Below are 22,129 nucleotides of genomic sequence, written 5' to 3' on the forward strand. Positions count from 1 at the left end.
CAACATTTACACACTGTGTGTGTAAATTTTAAAACCAAAGCTACCATTTTACACACACAAAAAAAAACCCCACAAAACAGCAGATTGGTCTTTGTTTTGGGTTTTTTTGGTTAGCTGATAAAACGGCAAAAGAACCAATCAAAATTGAACCCGGCCTGATTGACAATTGCACACCTCTTCTGAACTCATCACTTCAATACCCTCTGCCATTAGAGTCTTGAGCAGTGTCTGAACCCTGTGGTTACAAACATGCTCGTTGGTGTGTTGTAATAAATGGGACTGGGGTTAGAACAGGAGAGACAATGATGTCCAGCACAAATCCCTGGCATTCCTCTTCACTCTGTCTCCATCTCTTTCATATTTTCCTCGCTAGTCATCACTAGTTTCTCCCCCCCCCCCCCCCCCCCCCCCCCAGTGCACTTGAACATTGCACATCAACACAAGAGTTAAGCACAACTGGTTATTTAAGTAAAAAACACTGCAGGTGTAGTCATTTATCTACAACTTACTGTCATGCTTTTTGTAGCACACACTACCATGACTCAGTCTTTATTCTTCAGGACTGGCAAGCCTGAAACAGTACCTGAAAGACACCATGCTCCTACACAAAAAGATCATGGGACAAGATTCTTAAGTACATTGGTAGATTGAACAAACCAAGAGGTATCTAAACTGGTTTTAGATGTCAAAACATCTGTAGTCTTAACCCTGAGAAACTGACCTTTAGCAGTAAGTCACATTTATGCAACACAGAAAAATGGACTTGCCACATGAACTTGCTTTAGTATAGCTTCATTTTAAGCCCCCCCCCCCCCAGCTGAGCAAATAAGGCTATTGCAAGTCAATCTTAAACTGTTCCACCATCTCACTGGACACAAATTTGAAGCACAATATCGTTCCCATAGTGGGGAAAATTCCCAGGAAGCCAGTACTTTACAGCCTCATTTTCAGTAAGTCGCTCGGCAGCAACTACCTTAGTAATGAACACACTTAGCGCCTTAGTTCTTATACTTTATTTAGAACACTTCAACCATCCAATGGATTCTCCTTGACAATGAGACTGAGGGAAGCTTCACCCTCCCATTTGAGAGCTGGGAACAAAAAGGAAACAAAGTTAATCCACACAGAGACCGATACCCTGCTGTGGGAACAATGGAATTGTTGCACAAAATGAATGCACACCAGTATCTGCGTTTAGATCTCTTCCCTTCCTGAAGCCACAGCCAGAGTCACAGCAGCCACACACCTGGTCATCCCGATCCGCGGCGGTCCATCTGAGGGAGACGGCTCGTTTAAGCTACAGGACCCTTAAACGCCTAGGATCAGAATGTACTGCACACATACCCGTTGGGAGAGAAGGAACAAGCCTTGTGCTCTGCATCAGTAGGAGATGACGCTGCTGTAGCCTTCAAGAAGCATGTGATGTAGATCTGCAAAAGCAGTTTAGCTCAGCAAGACTTGGCCCAAAGCCTCAAACTGTGCAACATCCAAGCCAAAAAGGGAACGGCCCTTTACATACCAAGCCGCTGTCCTGCTGGAACCTGAAAGCCTCCAACTGAAACTGGAGCTCATCGTCCTGGACCCGGGGCAGGAAGCGGGAGTCAGAGCCTGTAATCTTGGCGTCGACCATACACCTGTCGGAAGGAACGCATGTCACGGTACATCAGGAATTAACCTATTCACTTGAAGACCTGTTCTTACCCATGGTTCTCAATGAAGGCATAACTGGGAATGGAGTTCACATCTGGGGCTGTGGTAGCCACGCAACTGTCCACAAACACACGCAGGGGCACATGCATGTACTGCATCACAGATGCTTGAATGTGGATGAAGTCACCCAGGAAGTACTGGTTGGAGGGTCTCTCAAACTGCCAGTCATCTGCAAAGAAAAGCCATTGAAGCCACATCCATGTCAGGGGGACGATTCACAATAACCCTACCCACCAGTCATGAGTTGGAGGGAGAAAACAAGGAGTTCCTCTGCAATCTTGGTGGCAGCATAAGGGATCCAAGTGGGTCTCAGGGCATCACTGCTTACATCATGTTTCCTGTAATTCAAATACAGGCACTGCACATTAAACCTCATTCCAAAGTAGGATTACCAACCAAGACACTCGAATTTGAACAGAATCACCTTGGGTAGTGACACTCGATACCAACCACAGCATCACCTGTCCTTAGAACTGGAGTGCCGGGAAGAGCCTCTGGCGCGTAGACAAGGGTGAAGCTATAGATGAGCCCATCCTCAGTCATCTGAATTGAGACAAAATGGTGAGGGAGCACAGTTCAGGATCACAGACCAGCAGCAATGCTTAATTCTTGGTCCAAAATGTGTACCCTACCGTTAGTACACTGCCACAAGCCTGTAGTTCAGATTCAAAGATCAGGACCTCAGCTCCTGCATCCTCCCCAGCAGCAGCGCAACCTCCCAGGGTGAGAGCTGATGGCTGGATGTGTTGGTTGATGCCAAAGAAGTCCTTCTTCACCTCCACCTGCACCATGTTCTCACCACACTGAACCGCAACGGTGTTAGCAGGAAGAGGTGTTTTCAAATCAAATGGCCCCATTGGCTCCTCTGGTTCCTCTGGAGCTTCTGGAAAGCTCCAAGCCAACTCCTTAACGGGACCCTGCAGCACTTGCTTGGACTGAAAATCCACTGGTTCTTGTGCAGGTTTCTGTACTGGCCTCTGAAACGTAGGAATCTCCTGTTGGACAGGTTTCCCGTATTCAGGCTCTTGAGTTTGTTCTGGCTCTTGATGGGTTTGCTGCCATGTTGGCTTTTGCCATGATGCAGGCTGGGCCTCACTCAAACTGAAGGCAAAAAGCACCAGAAGGCCACCAAAACCAAGCTTGAATCCCATTATTGCAACCACAAAGGCACTCTCATCTACACTCCCAGTCTTGCGTTTTTATAAAAAACTGATTAGGTGTGGCTCCGCCCAGCAAAGATGAGTCTAATTAACTTCTGGACTTTGTGAGTTACAAAGCAACACTCAAGTACATATGTTTGGTTTACATCAGTGGTTCTCAACTCAAGTCCTTGGGGGGGCGGGGGGGGGGGGGCTGTCCTGCACATCCTTCTTTTAACTCTTCATTATCAGAGTTAATTGAGCTAATTAAAGGCTTGATGATTAATTGATCAGTGGAATCAGGTGTGTCAGTCCTGAGCTCAGGAGAGTTAAAACAAAGACGTGCTGAACAGTGGCCCCCCAGAACTGGAGTTGAGAACCACCGGTTTAGATAACAGATGTTCCTCAAACAACTGGGGGGTACTCCAGAGAGCAGGGGGGTATTTCAGAAAGCGGGTTTAGTGAAAACTCAGAATTAGTTAAGAGTAAGAGCCTCCTAATAGAAGAGCCCTATGGCTTCATTCTCCTAGCACAACAAAGCCATAGGGCTCTTCTGTTAGGAAGTTTACTACTTACTCTGAGTTAACTAACTCTGAGTTTAAACTAAATCCGCTTTCTGAAACAGGGGCCTGGTTTGTGTAAATTTCAAAAAGAAAAAAATTATTCAGACAAGATGATTAACTTTTATTAACATTCTTAATTATTAACTTTATTCATTCATACAATGCCATTTTTAATTTACTCCATGGCAGCAAGCCCTAAAAACACCTAATTGGTGATTTTAAAATATACTTGTTCACAACCTACTTACATAGAAGTATGCAACATTATAGTCACAGAAATTATAAATGCAGCTAGGAAAGGCGGTGACTCTTTCCCAGTGAGTTGCATATACAAAATCCATAGCATCCCATCATTCACTGATTGAACCCATTGTTTAATCACAGCCATGCAACACAACCCAGTGATTCTCAACTCTAGTCCTGGGGGCCTACTGTCCTGTATGTCCTTGTTTTAACTCTTCATTATCACAGTTAAGTGAGCTAATCAAGGGCTTGATGATTAATTGGTCAGTGGAATCAGGCATGTCAGTACTGAGTTAAAAAGACGTGCAGGACAGGGGACCCCCCAGGACTGAAGATCACAATCACTGACAATGTACAGACTGTTAACAGCAATCTGATAAACATGGACAAGAGGAAGTTGTGTGACAGCAACAAGTAAACTCTATACAACTGCAACTTCAGTAACCAGGGCCTCAACCCTGGTGCCAGAGTACCAGGACTGGAAGAGGAGCCTAGTAGAGAGGGGGGGGGGGGGGTTGTTTCCAGACACCTCCCAGAATAAAAGCAAGTTACTCAACATGTGAAGTACTCATGGTGACTTTCCCTAGTAATGGAGTCAAGGGGTCCAACCTCAACCTCATAGGATGAGGACATCAGATTCTCATACACCATGAAGTCACCTTGCACCGGCTAAGGGTAGTGAAAATGGTACATTGGTCACTTCTGAACAAGCGTGGCCACCATAGTCAAAAGCCAAGATACTAACCGACATGCTGGTGCCACATGCAGTGAGAGGGAACTGGAATATGGCAAAGGCAGCGGTGGTACCAACAGGGCTGCAGGGGGCATCACTTCCTCCAAGCAGGCTGACAGAATCCAAACTCAGTCAAGGTAGTGTGGCATCCCTGGCCACCACAACTACAAATTGACCATCCCCTTGTGACCATCACTGGTGGTATTCAGCGGGAAGAGCAGAGCTTGCAGTTACACAATAGTGACAAAATGGCTGTTCAGAGCATGCTCATGTCATTTTTGTTTCTTTGTACACAAAGAAAATTTCACCTTTTTAAAATAATTATCATTTATTTGCGAAGAAACTCGTAACAAGAATATTTTAGAGCATCCTCAGGGTTTTTTTTTTTTATCTCCGGCATGGTTTTTAGCATGTTAATCATAATATCAACTCTACATAATATCAACCACTACTAATGCAAATCTTTAACTCTCAGTGGAATCTTGAGCTTGTCATTTGACAGTTATCTTTTACATCAATTCAGCGCTCTCACCTCAGGTGTATTGTGAAGGCCATATTCTTTTCGACGGCTCCAGTAATCTGATTCGTATCTGAGTTTAATTGTATCACATTAGTTGCTCTTTTTATCTAGTCTCTATATCTCAGCCAGGGTTTGGGTTGTCCCACAGGGTTCCAGGAAATCCGAATGAAACTTTAGCTATTGCAGATGGTCACTGATGCACAGTATCAGCAAATGTTGTTCTTAACTTTTTATTGTTATGCATCAATTTGATCAAAACGTCAGCAATACTGGCCGACAGATGCTTTTATTTTCTTTCATTACTAATGTTGGCCATAAAGGTAACCATAAAGCACATGGTCCAACTGATGCTTTTATTTTCCTTTCATTACTAATGTTGGCCATAAAGATAACCATCAAGCACATGGTCCAACGGATGGGAGCATTTTGTGGTAGGTCTTGCATTACAGGTGAGGATGAGATGGTCAAAGAAGAAATGAGATGGAGAGAGAGAGAGAGAGAGAGAGAGAGAGAGAGAGAGATTGTGTATGCATGAGAGAACTTGAGAACAGAAAGAATCTAGCTAACATTTCATAATCCAGCTCTCAGTAGGAATAAAAGTCAGCACATTTTTGATGTGCTTTGATATAAGAAAAAGGCCTTGAGGTGAACCCACTCCCATTTCAATGAGGCTTTGATTTAGACCACATGTGAATTTGTTCAGATTTTGAATAGTGCATAAATGTGTTGTCGTGCATTTATGGTATCAGCATACGCTTTTTATGAGTGAGGGGGATTTCAACAAATGGTTGGGAGGGGGGGGGGCTGCTTTTTATTTTTCAGTCATGTCAGCAGGTGACTTCGTGGGTATCGGGTTTGTTTTAGTAATGTTTGCAATAGATGTGAATGCGTAACTGGAACTTTTCAGTCATGTTGGACTGTTCTGCTCTGCCAATGGTTCGGTCTTTGAGCAGGAGCAGAGGTTCAGGCTCTAGAGATATGGTAATCCCGAAGGAATCAGGGCAGTGCAGGGAAAATTTTCATCAGGCTTCCCAGCTGTACTCTGTGGGGCTTTCTATGAATCCCTAATGACCAGAATCCCTGGCTTACATCATCACCCTCACTCTAATCAGCAGAGCGCAAATTTTCAGGGCAAATGCACCATGTAGCCCAATGGATTTGTGCCTCAGAAGAGAATATGAGGACAGAACAAGAGTCCTGAAAAAGAGAGAGAGAGAGGGAGGGAGAGAGAGAGAGAGAGAGAGAGAGAGAGAGAGATAGACAACTGTTTTTTGTTCATAAAAATAGCAGCAGTGATATTTGAGATTTGTTTTTTCTTCTTCTAGAAATGTTTCAGATTGGTGATTGTGTGTGTGTGTTTGCGTGTGTGTCTGTGTGTGTGTCTGCATGTGTGCGTTTGTCTGAGTGTGTGATAGAAATATATACTTCTGTGAAGGCAACCTTATTTCTGCACATTCATCTGTACAGGAAAACCAGCCTAAAGGGACGGATTTTATGTAGTGTTTTACTTGAATGCATAAAAAATGCTCACCAAGGCTTTTTCTCCAACTCATGAATGCTTGAGAACAACTGTCTTCATTTGGTTGAATCTCTAGTGTACATACATGCGCGCACGCACATACACACACACACACAAACTTCTCTGATTTGAATCACATAATGATGGTCAAGATATGTCTTATATTTTGTTATTGAATGGGGAGGATTTCACCAAATTCTAGATTTATTCTCTTCCTTCCCTCTCAGTTTTCATGTTGAGGATTCATTTAACGTGCCAGTTTTAAACTTTGTTTGTGAATGACCACGCTTTCCTCCCATTGCTATCCCGTAGCCCTCTGTAGCATTACCTCTCTTTTCCGCAAAGATCCATGGCTCTTCTGCTTTCATCACACGTACACGTGCGATAGCTCTGCTCTTTGCTCTTTTTGTCTTGGCAAGGCACGACTGTTCCGTTCTTCCATTTGTTTTGGCTTCAGTGAGTGATTGTGGTCCTCTTTCATCGTTCCAGTTTTGACAGTGATTGCTCTCTACTGCCATCTTCATTGACTTACATGACGTTTTTTGGGGTTTTTTTTCCCTTTCTCTCATTGAAGGCCCTGGCTCCCTAAACTATTTGTTCTCGCGTCAGTCAGATTGTTCTGTCCTTTCATCTTTGACCTAAAGTATGAGCAATTGCTCTTGCTTTACATCTTGTTCCTCTGATCTGTGTGTGATTATTCATGTCTTGACTCTGTAACAAGTCTTCATCAGAGAGGAACTCACGGTCGACGTTTTGTTGTCTCTTCATTGCAGATACTTCTGGTGCAAAAGTTTCACCTTACCGACGCCTGGTATTGATTCCCAATCGTAGGCAAGAGTTTCTGCATTTTGCAAATTTCTACGTCCTTTTCTTTTGTGAATGCGTATGTGCATTTTATGTACATATATTCTCATAATTATCAATGTTGTATTCACTCTGACATCAACAAAATCGAATTATCTGTTAGTTCATGGAAACTCTGTATTTTGGGTATTCTGTTAGCAGTCATCACCTCGCTCTTGATGAGCGATCATCAACCTGTCAAAATACGCTAAATATTTATTGATGTACCATAAAGCTCACATCTCTTCTTTTGAAGAACTATCTGTGGTTGTTTAATACCTAAAGACAATCTTCATCCACTGTGATTCTACCAGTCCTATCAACTACTGACCGAGTAAATGTTGACAATCTAAAATAAATGTCTCACAGCGGACTTCCTGGCAGGATATTTGTGTATGTGTTAACATCATATAACCACCAGTGAATCGTGATTTTGATTACCTGAAAAGCATGGCTGAGTCTACAATGATCAGATAAGGTGATAAGGTGGATAAGGTGGAAAAAAAAAAAACATTGTTGAAGTGTTAGAGTGCATATCTGCTATCTTGTGTTTATATGCACTGCATGTGTGTGTATATGAGATATGAGTTTTCATACGTGTGTGTGTGAGCATCAGCTCTGTTGTTTTTGATTAACTTCCTCTGCGCAGTGTTCATTCAGCCTGTGGTCTGACTGATGCTACCTTTAAAAATTCATTGGTATGAGGTACTCAAGAATACCGGTGTGATCCACGAACTGAACACATTTATCTGTGTTTACATAGCCATGGGCATGTTCCCATGCACATGCACACAGATTCTCTCTCTCTCTCTTTCTCTCTCTCTCTCATATTTTTTGATATGTTTATAGAGCCATGCACTGTTGCCTCAGAAAATACCCACAACGATGAATCATTTTCAGTTGTATAGACACACACACACACACACACACACACACACACACATACACACATACACACACAGAACAGAGAAAAAGAGGCATAGGAAGAAAGTGGGAGTGAAGGGAGATGCTGGTTGCAATTATGATCTACTGATGACTCCATTTACTTGCAGAAGGAGGTCTTAGTTCCTTACATAACCGTCTCTGTGGTAAAATATTTCATAGTAATGAATTCCTTGCAGTGAATACAATAACTCAATACCTTAGAGATTAAAATACTTGCAGTAGGAATGTCTTATAACTCCGTGTCCTCCTGTAGATGCATGTGCAAAATTCAGATTCAGTGTTTAATTATTGCACCAGGGGTGAAGTGAGTAAAACAGCATGAAGGAATTTCAAATTGATAACCCATCCAGCTAGGTTAGTGGCTAGTTCTTTTTTATTTATTTATTTTTTTATTCTGTTCATACTGGTGCAAGCTATGTGTTACATCTGCTGTTCAAACTCAATAGATAATGCTGTAAGATGAGACTATTATTTGGTGTGGAGCTGCATGTGAAATATGTATGCAAAATAAATGTGATTTTAATCTGAATTTGTGGTATGGACCAATGGTACCCTAAACCAGTGATTCTGAACTCCAGGCCTGGGGGCCCCACTGTCCTGCATGTCTTTGTTTTAACTTTTCATTATCACAGCTAATTGAGCTAATCAAGGGTTTGATGATCAATTGATCAGTGGAATCAGGTGTGTCAGTCCTGAGTTAACACAAAGATGTGCAGGACAGTGGACCCCCAGGCCTGGAGTTCAGAATCACTGCCCTAAACCCTTATGGTAGAGAAAAGAAAAACCTAAAATGTGAAATATGTGCACAGTGTTCCACTACCATGCTCCTTCAATTAAGAACATTAAAAACTAAGAAAAGTCTCTAATATATAACAATTCATTAAATACTTAATAGTTTTGTCTGAATGGGCCAACCATCACTAAAATAAATCTTGAACCTTTCTGCAGCCTTTTTGACGTTTGATGAACTTATATTGTTTAACAGAGGCATGTGAAATAGAGCACTTCTTTGTTTGAAAGATATCAATACAAAATATCTGTTATGGCGCAGGATCAACACTGAAAATTGTTAAACCAAACCATTTAATACCATGGTGACAACCTAGCATGATCCAAAAGTCAACTTAACATACACTTCTTCGCTGAACACACATCAGGAAAGGAAAAAAACCTGAACTTATTGGTTTCCAAAAAGTCCAGCAATATCTGATGAGCCTATACTAAAAAAAAAAGAAAGAGAAAATTGGCAGCACTTCTTTGTAGCTCCAAAAATCCACAGTTTAATTGGACTAATTTTTGGTGGGCGGAGTCACACCTAATCAGCCTGCTACATAAATGCAAGACCAGTGTGGGAATTCAGCTGAGAGTGCCTTTGTGATTGTAATAATGGGATCTAAGCTTGGTTTTGGTGGCCTTCTGATGCTTTTTGCTCTTAGTTTGAGTGAGGCCCAGCCTGCATCATGGCAAAAGCCAACATGGCAGCAAACCCATCAAGAGCCAGAACAAACTCAAGAGTCTGAATACGGGAAACCTGTCCAACAGGAGATTCCTACGTTTCAGAGGCCAGTACAGAAACCTGCACAAGAACCAGTGGATTTTCAGTCCAAGCAAGTGCTGCAGGGTCCCGTTAAGGAGTTGGCTTGGAGCTTTCCAGAAGCTCCAGAGGAACCAGAGGAGCCAATGGGGCCATTTGATTTGAAAACGCCTCTTCCTGCTAACACCGTTGCGGTTCAGTGTGGTGAGAACGTGGTGCAGGTGGAGGTGAAGAAGGATTTCTTTGGCATCAACCAACACATCCAGCCATCGGCCCTCACCCTGGGAGGTTGTGCTGCTGCTGGGGAGGATGCAGGAGCTGAGGCCCTGATCTTTGAATCCGAACTACAGGCTTGTGGCAGTGTACTAACGGTAGGGTACACATTTTGGACCAAGAATTAAGCATTGCTGCTGGTCTGATCCTGAACTGTGCTCCCTCACCATTTTGTCTCAATTCAGATGACTGAGGATGGGCTCATCTATAGCTTCACCCTTGTCTACGCGCCAGAGGCTCTTCCCGGCACTCCAGTTCTAAGGACGGGTGACGCTGTGGTTGGTATCGAGTGTCACTACTCAAGGTGGGGGTCTTGGTTGCTAGAGTTTGAACAGAATCAAGATGCACAGGAAATCTTACTTTGGAATGAGGTTTAATGTGCAGTGCCTGTATTTGAATTGCAGGAAACATGATGTAAGCAGTGATGCCCTGAGACCCACTTGGATCCCTTATGCTGCCACCAAGATTGCAGAGGAACTCCTTGTTTTCTCCCTCCAGCTCATGACTGGTGGGTAGGGTTATTGTGAATCCTCCTCCTGACATGGATGTGGCTTCAATGGCTTTTCTTTGCAGATGACTGGCAGTTTGAGAGACCCTCCAACCAGTACTTCCTGGGTGACCTCATCCACATTCAAGCATCTGTGATGCAGTACATGCATGTGCCCCTGCGTGTGTTTGTGGACAGTTGCGTGGCTACCACAGCCCCGGATGTGAACTCCATTCCCAGTTATGCCTTCATTGAGAACCATGGGTAAGAACAGGTCTTCAAGTGAATAGGTTAATTCCTGATGTACCGTGACATGCGTTCCTTCCGCCAGGTGTATGGTCGACGCCAAGATTACAGGCTCGGACTCCCGCTTCCTGCCCCGGGTCCAGGACGATGAGCTCCAGTTTCAGTTGGAGGCTTTCAGGTTCCAGCAGGACAGCGGCTTGGTATGTAAAGGGCCGTTCCCTTTTTGGCTTGGATGTTGCACAGTTTGAGGCTTTGGGCCAAGTCTTGCTGAGCTAAACTGCTTTTGCAGATCTACATCACATGCTTCTTGAAGGCTACAGCAGCTTCATCTCCCACTGATGCAGAGCACAAGGCTTGTTCCTTCTCTCCCAATGGGTATGTGTGCAGTACATTTTGATCCCAAGCGTTTAAGGTTCCTGTAGCTTAAACGAGCCGTCTCCCTCAGATGGACCGCTGCGGATCGGGATGACCGGGTGTGTGGCTGTTGTGACTCTGGCTGTGGCTTTGGGAGTGGAAGCGATCAAAACGCAGATACAGGTGTGGATTAATTGAGTAAGAATTCCACATTGATGCCCTGTTCACATGGATTAACGTGTTTTCCTCTTGTTCCCAGCTCTCTGGGAGGGTGAAGCTTCCCTCAGTTTCATGGTCAAGGAGAATCTGAGGTCTACCAAATAAAGTACACTTAATCACTTGCTTTAGTATCTGTTTTATTGGTTGTAACCAGGGGTGGACAAAGGGTGTGGGGTGGTTTTTTTTTTTTTGGTGTTTTTTAAAAAAACTCCATTACTTGACTCAAAGTATAGATACTCCTGGTCAAATATTACTCAAAGTTCAATTTTTTACTTGAGTTAAAGTACTGGAGCGTTTGCTTTCAAAAGTACATTTTCTTTTTAATATCATCGCATTGTTGCAACAAATGCATTTACAGAGTTAATGACTCTGAAACAACCTACTGACTTGCTTGTAGAACCTGCCAAATAAAAAGCTTGTGGAATATGCTACAAAGCCTATAGAAACACAGTTGAACTAAATGCTTCCTCTATAAAAAAGTGTATAGCTTTAGTTAACCTAGTGCCTGTTTGGCCTTAAAAGGATAAACATGTCATAACGTAGGCTAGGTTAATTTTACTTCTACTACATAGCATTGTCTGTCTGAACTGTGAGGCAGCTGGATGACCATTGTCACCACTTGATTCCCGCCCTGCTGGTCTTATTGGGACAGGGTCCTATGTGAATCCGCAGACCTTACAAATATTACTGTGTTTACCTGACTAGATTAAAACTTATTTCTGGAAGGATTTGTCAGTAACGTTAACTCGGCATTTTCGCTAGCTAACTATTGGTATGCGTCAGCAGTGGATTTGCACAGGACCTGGTGTTATGCCCCAAATGGTTTTCAAGCCAACTGGTTTCCATATGTGTTTGCACACTGTTAACAGAAGTTGTGGTCTGAAGTTGTAGTCACATCTCATCTACTGTGGCAAATGATTGTGTTAGGCAAACACAGCGTGCGAATGCATACGGGAAGCAATTAACCTGGAAACCAGCTGATTTCAAAAATCTCAGACATGGACTTAAGATATGGTGATGGCTGCTCTGGTGAGGAACCTTTATCTTTATTTTCCATTGTAGTAGCCATTAGTAAAACCGCCAAGTTCAGTTGTTAAAAAAAAATGCAGCATGCACTTGACTGACAGCATTGGAGTAGTTTACTGTGATTGGTTTTTCCCCTGTGATGAACACAATACAGCCTATCGCATTTTAGAAAAGAAAATTCGTCCACTGACTTCAAAGCTATGCGTTAAAGTAACGAGTAACGAGAACCTTCATAGAAATGTAGTGGAGTGAAAAGTACAATATTTGTATTTCAAATGTGGTGGAGTAAAAGTCATGAGCTGAGCACACCTGATAAAGAGCATCTAAATCACACTAATCAAGGTATGCTCAGCCAATCAAGTGCCACTGATGAGTTCAGTCAGGTAGAGCAGGGAAAGATGGAGAATGTGCGGAACAGGGGTCCCCCAGGAGCAGGATTGAGAACCACTGCTGTAACAGTTCACCAAACTGGTTTCATGGTTTTGATTTGTTCCCTAATGGAGTTATTCCTTCTAAGGGACAGATTGTTCACCTGGAACAATTCTGGTGAGAAGGGTGATGGTGGTGAAGGTGGTTTCCAGTGGCTGAGTAGTCTCTACTGCTTGAAAGTTCCCCCAACTCCATCTGCTTTTTCTAGTTTCTTGACTTGTCTGAAGAAAGGATTTTCAGCTGTGACTCTTTCCTGTCAGTGTATTATCTACGGTGGTCTGAGCACATCACGCTAAAGTAATTTGCGTGGTTATGGATTTCAGTGTTATGTAAATGGAGATTTTGGCTCTAGGTTACACACATAGCTGGCAGTTTAGTGTTTTTTACAACAGCTGCTCATCCTTACAGCCACTCCTAGCTGTGTTCTCAAAGAACTCTCCTTTTCATTAACTTTTAAACAACATGGTCTCTCCAGTTGTTCAGCTGCAACAATAGAGTAAGACATATAGTTACATGGAAGGTGTCATTCAGGAAAAACTGCCAGCTGGTTGTCTGGATCAATGTGAGTTGTTTGCCTCTGTCTTCAGGGCGAATTCAATTCTCACTGAAGTCCTTCAAATTTACATTACAAATAAATCATGTAATTGAGGTGAGATGCAACCTTCTGGAGCACAGACTGCTCCAAAAATTGGGCCTTGAAGCCCAATGGATGACAACAGCTGAGGCAGAATATTTTCTTTTCCCTTTTAATTAAAATACATGAAGTCTGCAAGCGACGACAGTACGTTAATGAATGGAACAGCGTCTAATTAGGACTACGTTAGACTAAATTGTTAATAGATCATGATGAATTGCCATAAATCATGAGAAATGGAAAAAAAAAACTGATGAAAACGTAGTTGGTAAAAATACACGTCAATTAAAAATGGAGTTGATCAAAAAAAATGCATGTGAATTGAAGATTCAAGTCTTTAGTCGTCATTTGATTTGATAAAGTCAAAGATTATTTGATTTGAAAAGGTGTATATTTGATAAAATATGAGCCATGTTTTACAATTCATCATCATTTCCGGTTTTCATCATTTATCATTCACACCACAAAACTACCATTATCATTGAAGGTGTTATATTATCAGTTATATTTATAATTTTTGTTATCTCTGCCTCATTTATCGTTTAACACAAGTAGTTCTTGATACCTCCACTTCACTGATCGTTTTACGCGAATGATTTTTATCGGTTCTCATGGAACGTGCAGCGTTTATAAGGCAAAGAAAATTCACTTTTATGAATTTTCATTATTTGTGGGGAAAATAGCTGTTTGGCTAATATTATTCTTCAGTGGTGGCAGAGAGGTCAAGTAGGCTACACACACACTGGCCTTAACAGTGGCAGTGGAGGGTTGAGTAACTCAATGAACACCAGTAGGCGGAACTTTTTGATTGACATTCAGCCTAGAGAGACCGAAGGAACAAAAATCTGATTCTTGACTTTGTTTAGTTCCTGACTGTATTGCTGTTGTGTCTCCTTGCTTTGTTTCATCTTAAGTGGCTTTACGCCGTCCGATAACTGTGTCTGATGACTCTAAAGTCCATTTATGATACATAAAATAAACCTTGCAGTGCAAATGCAGTTCACAAGCTATTGGGCCGATATTTACTGTGTACGTGCAGGATGTTGCACCCAGTCGTCTTATGTGTTCAGTTTTTGTCTCTAAATCTAAAAGAAGCAACCACTTTTTTTTTCTCTCCACAAATGTCTGACATAGACTGCAACTGGCACTGTCTCAAACATTATTTAAAGTGAAGGTATGTAGACAGAGAGGGAAGAAGTGTCACCGTTTCTCTAACTGATTTTTCACTTCATTCATAGTCCTTAAAATGGACAGACTTCCGCTCTAGGTTTTTACTACATTCTATCCAAAGCTCGTGATATACCACCATCTAGTGTGGTGAATTGCTCACCTGCGTGTTGGCGTCAGTAGGTGGCGATATAGACTACAGCTAAAATCATCGGAGAGGTAAGGCCCTCAGCCGAACTGTCCAAAATGACCCGTACGTTGCTGGCGCCGGCAGCCTGCAGAGATGCCATGGGTGTAAGTAAATGGGACTTGCAGGTAGACCCTGACCTCAAACCCAATGTATCTAAAAGAGACTACTACAATGATTGTTCAAATGCCTCGTAACGGACACGAAAATTACTGAAAAGTAACCGAGGTAATCATTTTTTTTTTCATGGGTAGTGGTAGCTGCAAGTTGCAGCGTTTGCACTCTGCTTTGTTTTCAACTATTTAAAAGTACTCCGTACTACAAATGTTACAACGTCGAAGCTGACTGGAGTACCCACAGTTGGGAAGAGCAGATTAAATTCTTCGGCGCGCGCCCACATCATTGTTTGCCGCTCGTTCATGACAGTCAAAGTGGTCAAAAATCTTTGTCTCGTTGTGTGAAAGCGCGCCCTACAAGAGTTCACACAAAACTTTATAACATCCTTTAGTGACACACATAGTAGTTCACGTCAGTGGCTCTGCGCGCTCACGGCTTGGAGATCTCCGTACTGTCTCCACGCGCCCGCGGGAAGAAGGTGCTTTGTTCCACAAGGCAGACGCGAGAAAACCAACCACAATGTATAAGTAAGTGAACTTACTGTTTCTTTTTAAAAAGCACTCCTAATTGCTTTAATTTAGATTCGCACAGAAGTCAAATGGCTTGTCGAGATGTAATATTTTATTTAAATATTATTCTTGAGAGACCTAGTCGAAGAGCTGACTTAGAAGGGATATCAACAAGGGTGGGAATCTGCTTGTAATTTAAGAACAGTTCTCCGTTCATCGGGAAAAATCAAAAGTCGAAACATCAGGTGTGGGATGAGTTTTCTGAAAACGGAATTTCTCTTTTGACAAGTGTATTTACAAGTTATTCATTATTTCTCAGGTTTTATTTACCATAGATTATTATTATTATTATTATTATTATTATTATTATTTATAAATACACAAATAGCATATCTGTAATCTCTGATGGTTTTTGCTACCACTGGAGCTCATACGCAGTATTCCGTTGAGCTAACCTGAGTTCATATTTAGGTATGTAGACCAATATGGACCCGTAACGTTTACATTATGAGAAATTACCACAGCATGGAAAGAGACGACATGACACTTTTGACCAAGAAATGTCACGTGTCTGCGCTGGGAGTATAGTGAAGACTTTGTGATTAAAAGACATCTCTACTTGTAGCAAGCGACACTGGAGCACAGAGCTTCACTGGGACACTTGATTTTAGTCACTTCCTGCGACTTGTTGACCTGTATGTCACACCGAACGTACCGTCTGTAAACAGAAGTCACGAGGACTTTATCATTGTGTTGTTGAAGTTACCAATTAGACACATGTCTGTGTTTGTGCCGAGATAGTTCAAGTTCGAACGGTCTTTGACTTCACATCATGATATATGATCGATGAGATTACTGTACTTTTAAGCAATGTGTGTGTCTGTGTGTAAAAATGTACTGCTATTTAAAAATATCACTGCAGGCTGAACGGGCTACTTAAAATTACAGTTATCTGACTGATCACCGACGAGTCATTGTCCCTCTTTCTTAACATGTCTTTTTCTCGACACCAGTAACCTTATATCAGCTTTGTAATTACTCAGAACGCATCTAGATAAACCTTTGATTAATTGAGCGTTGATAAGCGTTGAGTCGATTAAATGATAAGATTGGTCGATGCAGTATGACAAGGATATTGGTAGCGCTAAATTTATTTCAGTACTTCTTGCTGCTCTATCGGAAACAATGACTTGATGGGGTTGAGACCCGGGTGGCGTTCAGCTCAATCAGTTTACATTATCGTACCTCCTCACCGCTAGGTCGAATTGTTCAGCTGTGAAACTGGATTAATATCTGAATCCGAATTTTATCTGTCCATTTTACTTCGAGAGGATAATCTACCTAATAATGGCACAGTACCGCATTTCGCTTAAGGCCTTTTGTCTCTGTGACCAATTTATGCTTTCTTATCGGTGCTGTCAGTGGCCTTTGTCAAATTCCGAATATTTTAAATTCCCTGCGCCTCTCCCTATTGCAACCTTACGCGTTAGAGAGAGGTCATTTGGAGGGAAAAGTGGTTTCTCGTGACTGTGTACGTTCACCCACACACCTTGAAGGTGCTCCACAATCGTACCAGTGATCATAAATATAACGGAGCGCTAGAAAAACAGTTGGCCTTTGAACGGTAAAGAATCGTGGAGGGGTACATGTTAGAGAGAACCCTCTCGGCGAGAGCGCGGTGTGATACAGCCAGGGTAACGCGAATTAATCCGATTAGTAAATTACAACATTCCTGAGGAATTTCAGATAATGAATTTTCCATGGAAATATGGTGCAGACTTGATGCTTAATCAGGTACCGTTTCAATTAGACTTTGTGTCCATGTAAGGTAACCTGAATTTGATCGTAGTGTCGATCAATGTTTGAGATATCGCCAACTCCACCGATACTCAGAGTCGTCGTATCTGTATGCCCGTGTCCTACGTTAACGAAAAGTTTTTATATCTCATGAAAATGGAAAGCCACCATACTAACACCAGGACAGAGAGAATACAATGAAGACACAAAGCTAGATGCAAGCAACACCATACCAGCATTCAAGCGCTACACAAACACACTCGCGCACACGCCCGTGCTCTTATGTATAAAGGCAAGCTTATCAGGCCAGTTAATAAGTAACTGAGTAACGCTCTAACACAGAGGTTAGAAGGGTGTAGGACTGACAAACAGAAACCTCGGCCATTGGGCACACCCAGCTACGGGCAGTGCACACACCTTTACGATCACGTAGTTATGACCGCACATTACCCTTTGAAGACAATAAAGTTGTCTGTGTGTAAACACGCCGTCATAAACCGGGCTGGTTCCAGGAAAGTGAAGGAAAGAACAAGAAAGGAAGGAACCTGAGGTCGGTTCTGTGAGAGAGAACGAGACGCTCCTGAGGTATAGACAGCTGCTGATAAGAAATGATGATGTATCGGTGTGTTTTTTATGCTTTCATTATGTAACCCTAAGCGTATGCACCGAAAGAGATGGGTGGGGAGGGGGGGGGGCTTTATTGTTGTGTACAGCCCCTAGTTCATGTAGCCTTTTCTGCCTTATCTAAAACCTGCAATATTATACACAACTGGTATTTATAGAGTCAGCTGTAGATGTTATATAGCAGACGTCAGTTATATAGCATAACTAGGTCATACAGAGGACAGAGAATGCAATATTACACTTTGTGGTCATTCAGAGAAGAGTTATAATAACTATAGATACAATATATTTAATGTGTAATAGAATTATGTACACTCAGAGACATGTGATTAGTATCACAGTATCCTTTTTCTTCAGACATGACTGACTTCACTGATTGCAGTCTGGGGAGTTTCTGTACTGAACATTTGTGCAGATTTTAATGAGCAAATGCAACCATTTTGAGTTCTTTGTGAGAAAAAAAAAGAACCTAACAGATAATACAAACCAGGATCTCTTCATACAAGATGGAATTTACTGTTAGAGTATGTTCAACTCCTTTTTCGGCTAGCACTTGAAACTGAAGTATTTCTGTGACTGTGTGACTATGTATACATGCATTTGGTTGGTTCTGTTTGCCTGGTGTCATTTGTGTCAATTCACTGCCATTATTAAAACAGAGAGCCATTATTAACCCCTGAACGAAACTGCCGAAATCTTGTTCCCTGTTCCCCGCAGATGAGCTTTTTCTCACGGCCGACCCCGCACGTACATCCGGAACGCTGACGTTGACGTCCCCTCCCCCTCCCCCCACACGCCGCCTAGCGTCGTCGTCCATCGTGCGAGCTGGACGTTGCCATGGAGACCGTGGTGATCGTGGCCATTGGGGTTCTGGCCACCGTTTTCCTGGCTTCGTTCGTGGCGCTGGTGTTAGTGTGCCGACATCGGTACTGCCACCCACCGGACCTCCTCCACCACTTCGACTCCAAGTCAGTGCTGTGGTCAGGGTTGTGTGTGTGTGTGTGTTTGGGTCGTGGGGGGTCTATGCTGTATGTGCTGTCTAACAGGACACGCAGCATAAACAAGGAATAAGTTGACTGAGGCAGTACATTCATTCAGGCAAGAGAAGGGATAAAATGGTTATAACAGTATGTATGGCAGACATAAGGAGTTGGGTGACTATGAAAGTTCATTCAGACTACTGCTGCAAAAGGAATTATAACATCACACATAGCCTATATGAAGAGTGCGGGCGACCATAGTAGTAGATTCAGACTACATGAGGAGTAAAATGGTTATATCAGCATTTACATCAAACATAAGAAATAAAATCATTCTAACACTACATTCAGGCTGTATAAGGAAACAGAGTGCTTATAAGAGGGCATACAGCATACATTAGTAAAAGGGAAGTAATAACAAAATGTAAAACATGTATAAGTTTTTCCTCGTCGTCATCCCAACTCTTGAACTTCGAACTTTGAACAAGTTCTAGGGAGCCTGAAAGAGTCAAATGAGTCTTGAGTTTTGCAACCAGCAGCTCTCTCTCTCTCTCTCTCTCTCTCTGTCTCTCTCTCTCTCTCTCTCTGACTTTCTCTCTCTCTGTCTCTCTCTCTCTCTCTCTCTGACTCTCTCTCAGGCCCACGGTGGACCTGATCGGTGCCATGGAGACACAGAGCGAGCCGTCAGAGCTGGAACTGGATGACGTGGTCATTACCAACCCTCACATTGAGGCCATACTGGAGAACGAGGACTGGATCGAGGATGCATCGTAAGGCGCTTTGATTATCTTTATCATCTTCATCTTTATGATTTTCATCATCATCATCATTATCACCACTGCAGACATTTTCATGACCAGAATCAACAACCCCTCAACCATCATCATCATCATCATCATCATTATTAGCTGCTGCATTAGACACAGTGGACAGTTCTTGCCCATCCATTCCTAATGAGCTCCTTGTATTTCTGTCAGTAGTTGTCCTAGCTGTCCTGGCTATAACTGGATTTATCTAAGTTTATGTATCAGAGCAGGTGTATTAGTACTGAGCAAAAACAATGTGCAGGATTGGATTTGGGAGCAAAGCTGTATGTGCTATCAACAGCAGTAGCATCATCGTAATCATCATTGCAACCCTACTGAATATAAATGTTTTAATAAACATTGTCAGCTGTCGGCAAGTTATTTCATTCTCACCCTCTCTCTTTCCCTCTCTCTCTCCCTCTCTCTCTCTCTCTCTCTCTCTCTCTCTCTCACTCTCTCTCCCTCTCTCTCTCTCTCTCTCTCTCATTTTTCTCCACCTTCCATTTTTCTCAGTGGCTTAGTGTCTCACTGCATCTCCATCCTAAAGGTAAATATTAAATATTCACACCCTAACAAAATTCATAAATACACATGCATGTGTGTATGTATTAAGGCTAACTCATTATACGATGCCAAACCTGTATAGATATGCCACACCCTGACGGAGAAACTCGTTGCCATGACGATGGGCTCCGGGGCAAAAGTCAAAGCTCCTGCCAGCCTCAACGACATCATCACAGTGGCCAAACGCATCAGTCCAAGGTAGAATGAACAGTAGAGATACCAGGAAAAGTCCAGGAAAAGTCCAGGAACATCTCAGATAGGACATGTGGTTTTCACAGAGGTTACTTTCAGCATAAATGTTTTAGATTTAGATTTAGATTTACATATTTATATTTAGATTTACAGTTAACGATCTACAATATTTGAAGAAAAAGGAGAATATCGTCCAAATATCAGGATGTCATGGTGATACGCTTGTATGACACATGGTATGTAACACTTGCCATGTAAAGTAAGTCAGACATGGATTTCACGTTTTATTGGGATTGACGGAGACAGATTTCAAACGCACAGTTTATGTATTGCTCTTTTTCCGTAATGATGAGATTTTGAAAAATGATGAAATGATTTATTCCTCCCCAGGGTTGACGACGTGGTCCGTTCCATGTACCCGCCACTGGATCCCATTCTCCTGGACGCCAGGTAATCACCCCGTTTACTGAGATTAAATGTGAAAGTGGGGCAGTCTCGTTGGCTTGCTTTTGAAATCTTTGCGCTGTTCAAACTCGAGGTGCAGCGCAACTTTTTTCTTTTTAAACCAGTTATCAAGCAGGTTCGGTTCAAAGTCATTTTGTGCAATGAAACAGTATGTGAAATACTCCGATGTGCTCACAAGGCACTGCTCTGAATTTTTTTGGTTTGTTTGTTCACTAACAAGGACTGTCATACCTAACAGCAGGATTGAATCTTGATACCTGTTGTCCTTTTTCTTTCATTAAACACTTGTATATTTCAAAGAGAATGGGGTGAATGATCTTTGCAAAAGTCGACTTTACATTTTGTGATTCGGATGATATGTACGTTGTCCCTTCAGGGCCACCGCTCTGCTGCTGTCGGTGAGCCACCTGGTTCTGGTGACACGGAATGCGTGTCACATGTCTGGCAGCATGGACTGGATCGACCAATCACTGCATGCCGCTGAGGATCACATGGTAGTGCTGAGGGAGGCGGCCCTGGCATCTGAACCGGAGAGGAGTTTGCCAGAGAGAGAGCAAGCTATATAACTCACACACACACGCACATACACACACACACACACACAACACCCATTAAACACATAATGCACGTATGTCCAAGATAGTCTGTACACAGGAAAAATAGACATAAGTAGAATACATACGTACAGCCACATAAACACATAAATACATACACAAACATACAACACACAAAGACTTTTACAGAGCTCCTCATCACACTGAATCACAAGAAAGAAAGAGTTCTCTCTCTCTCCTTCTCTCTCTCTCTCTCTCTCTCCCTCTCTCTCGCTGTTACATTCATATTAACCATTTAAATCACTCCATTAATAGTATATCGTTATCACTGTATATCTCTTCAGCTATTAATGTAACAATGCTTTGACAATCAGACGCATACAATTACAGAGATTTCCGAAACATAGTTAACCACTGCACCCCCTTGTGGTCTGGAGGGATTGGCGCTTCATTCATGGTGTACTGTTCAGATCTTTTGTCTTCTGTTGTTGAGTTAGATTTTAATGAATGTGACCTACATATGCACAAATGCTTTAATGCAATCCCAAATCCCTTTCTTTTTAATGCTATCTTTTTTTTCCATATTGTTCTGACATAACAGCAGAAACACGTGTGTAGACTGTATTATATTGTAATGATTGAGTGGTACGTGTTTTAAAAAGTCTGGTTGTGTGCGTTGTGTTTTTAAAATGGGGCACCGAGTTAAAAAATCCAATTCTGTCCATTTAAAATTGGACAATCTCACCTTAT

General features: G+C 42.3%; 3 protein-coding genes across 3 annotated transcripts; 2 read left to right on the forward strand and 1 right to left on the reverse strand.

Moving 5' to 3' along the window:
* Window positions 1-1,001: 1,001 nt before the first annotated feature.
* Window positions 1,002-2,876, reverse strand: LOC115829308 (zona pellucida sperm-binding protein 3). The gene is made up of 8 exons (XM_030793367.1): window positions 2,343-2,876; window positions 2,135-2,253; window positions 1,945-2,048; window positions 1,702-1,879; window positions 1,520-1,634; window positions 1,345-1,430; window positions 1,183-1,274; window positions 1,002-1,091 (listed from the first exon to the last, which is right to left on the reverse strand). The coding sequence occupies exons 1-8, from the start codon at window positions 2,859-2,861 to the stop codon at window positions 1,027-1,029; spliced, it is 1,278 nt and encodes a 425-aa protein (XP_030649227.1). The 5' UTR covers window positions 2,862-2,876; the 3' UTR covers window positions 1,002-1,026.
* Window positions 2,877-9,601: 6,725 nt separating this feature from the next.
* LOC115829770 (zona pellucida sperm-binding protein 3-like) lies at window positions 9,602-11,433 on the forward strand. The gene is made up of 8 exons (XM_030793935.1): window positions 9,602-10,120; window positions 10,208-10,326; window positions 10,427-10,530; window positions 10,596-10,773; window positions 10,841-10,955; window positions 11,045-11,130; window positions 11,201-11,292; window positions 11,369-11,433. The coding sequence occupies exons 1-8, from the start codon at window positions 9,602-9,604 to the stop codon at window positions 11,431-11,433; spliced, it is 1,278 nt and encodes a 425-aa protein (XP_030649795.1).
* A 7,164-nt stretch (window positions 11,434-18,597) lies between these two features.
* tmem98 (transmembrane protein 98) lies at window positions 18,598-21,448 on the forward strand. The gene is made up of 6 exons (XM_030794021.1): window positions 18,598-18,786; window positions 19,437-19,568; window positions 20,118-20,151; window positions 20,251-20,366; window positions 20,751-20,810; window positions 21,202-21,448. Exons 1-6 carry the CDS (start codon window positions 18,656-18,658, stop codon window positions 21,389-21,391), a joined length of 663 nt encoding a protein of 220 aa, XP_030649881.1. The 5' UTR covers window positions 18,598-18,655; the 3' UTR covers window positions 21,392-21,448.
* Window positions 21,449-22,129: the final 681 nt, after the last annotated feature.

The sequence above is a fragment of the Chanos chanos genome, chromosome 16 (assembly GCF_902362185.1).
Source record: "Chanos chanos chromosome 16, fChaCha1.1, whole genome shotgun sequence".
NCBI lineage: Eukaryota > Metazoa > Chordata > Actinopteri > Gonorynchiformes > Chanidae > Chanos > Chanos chanos.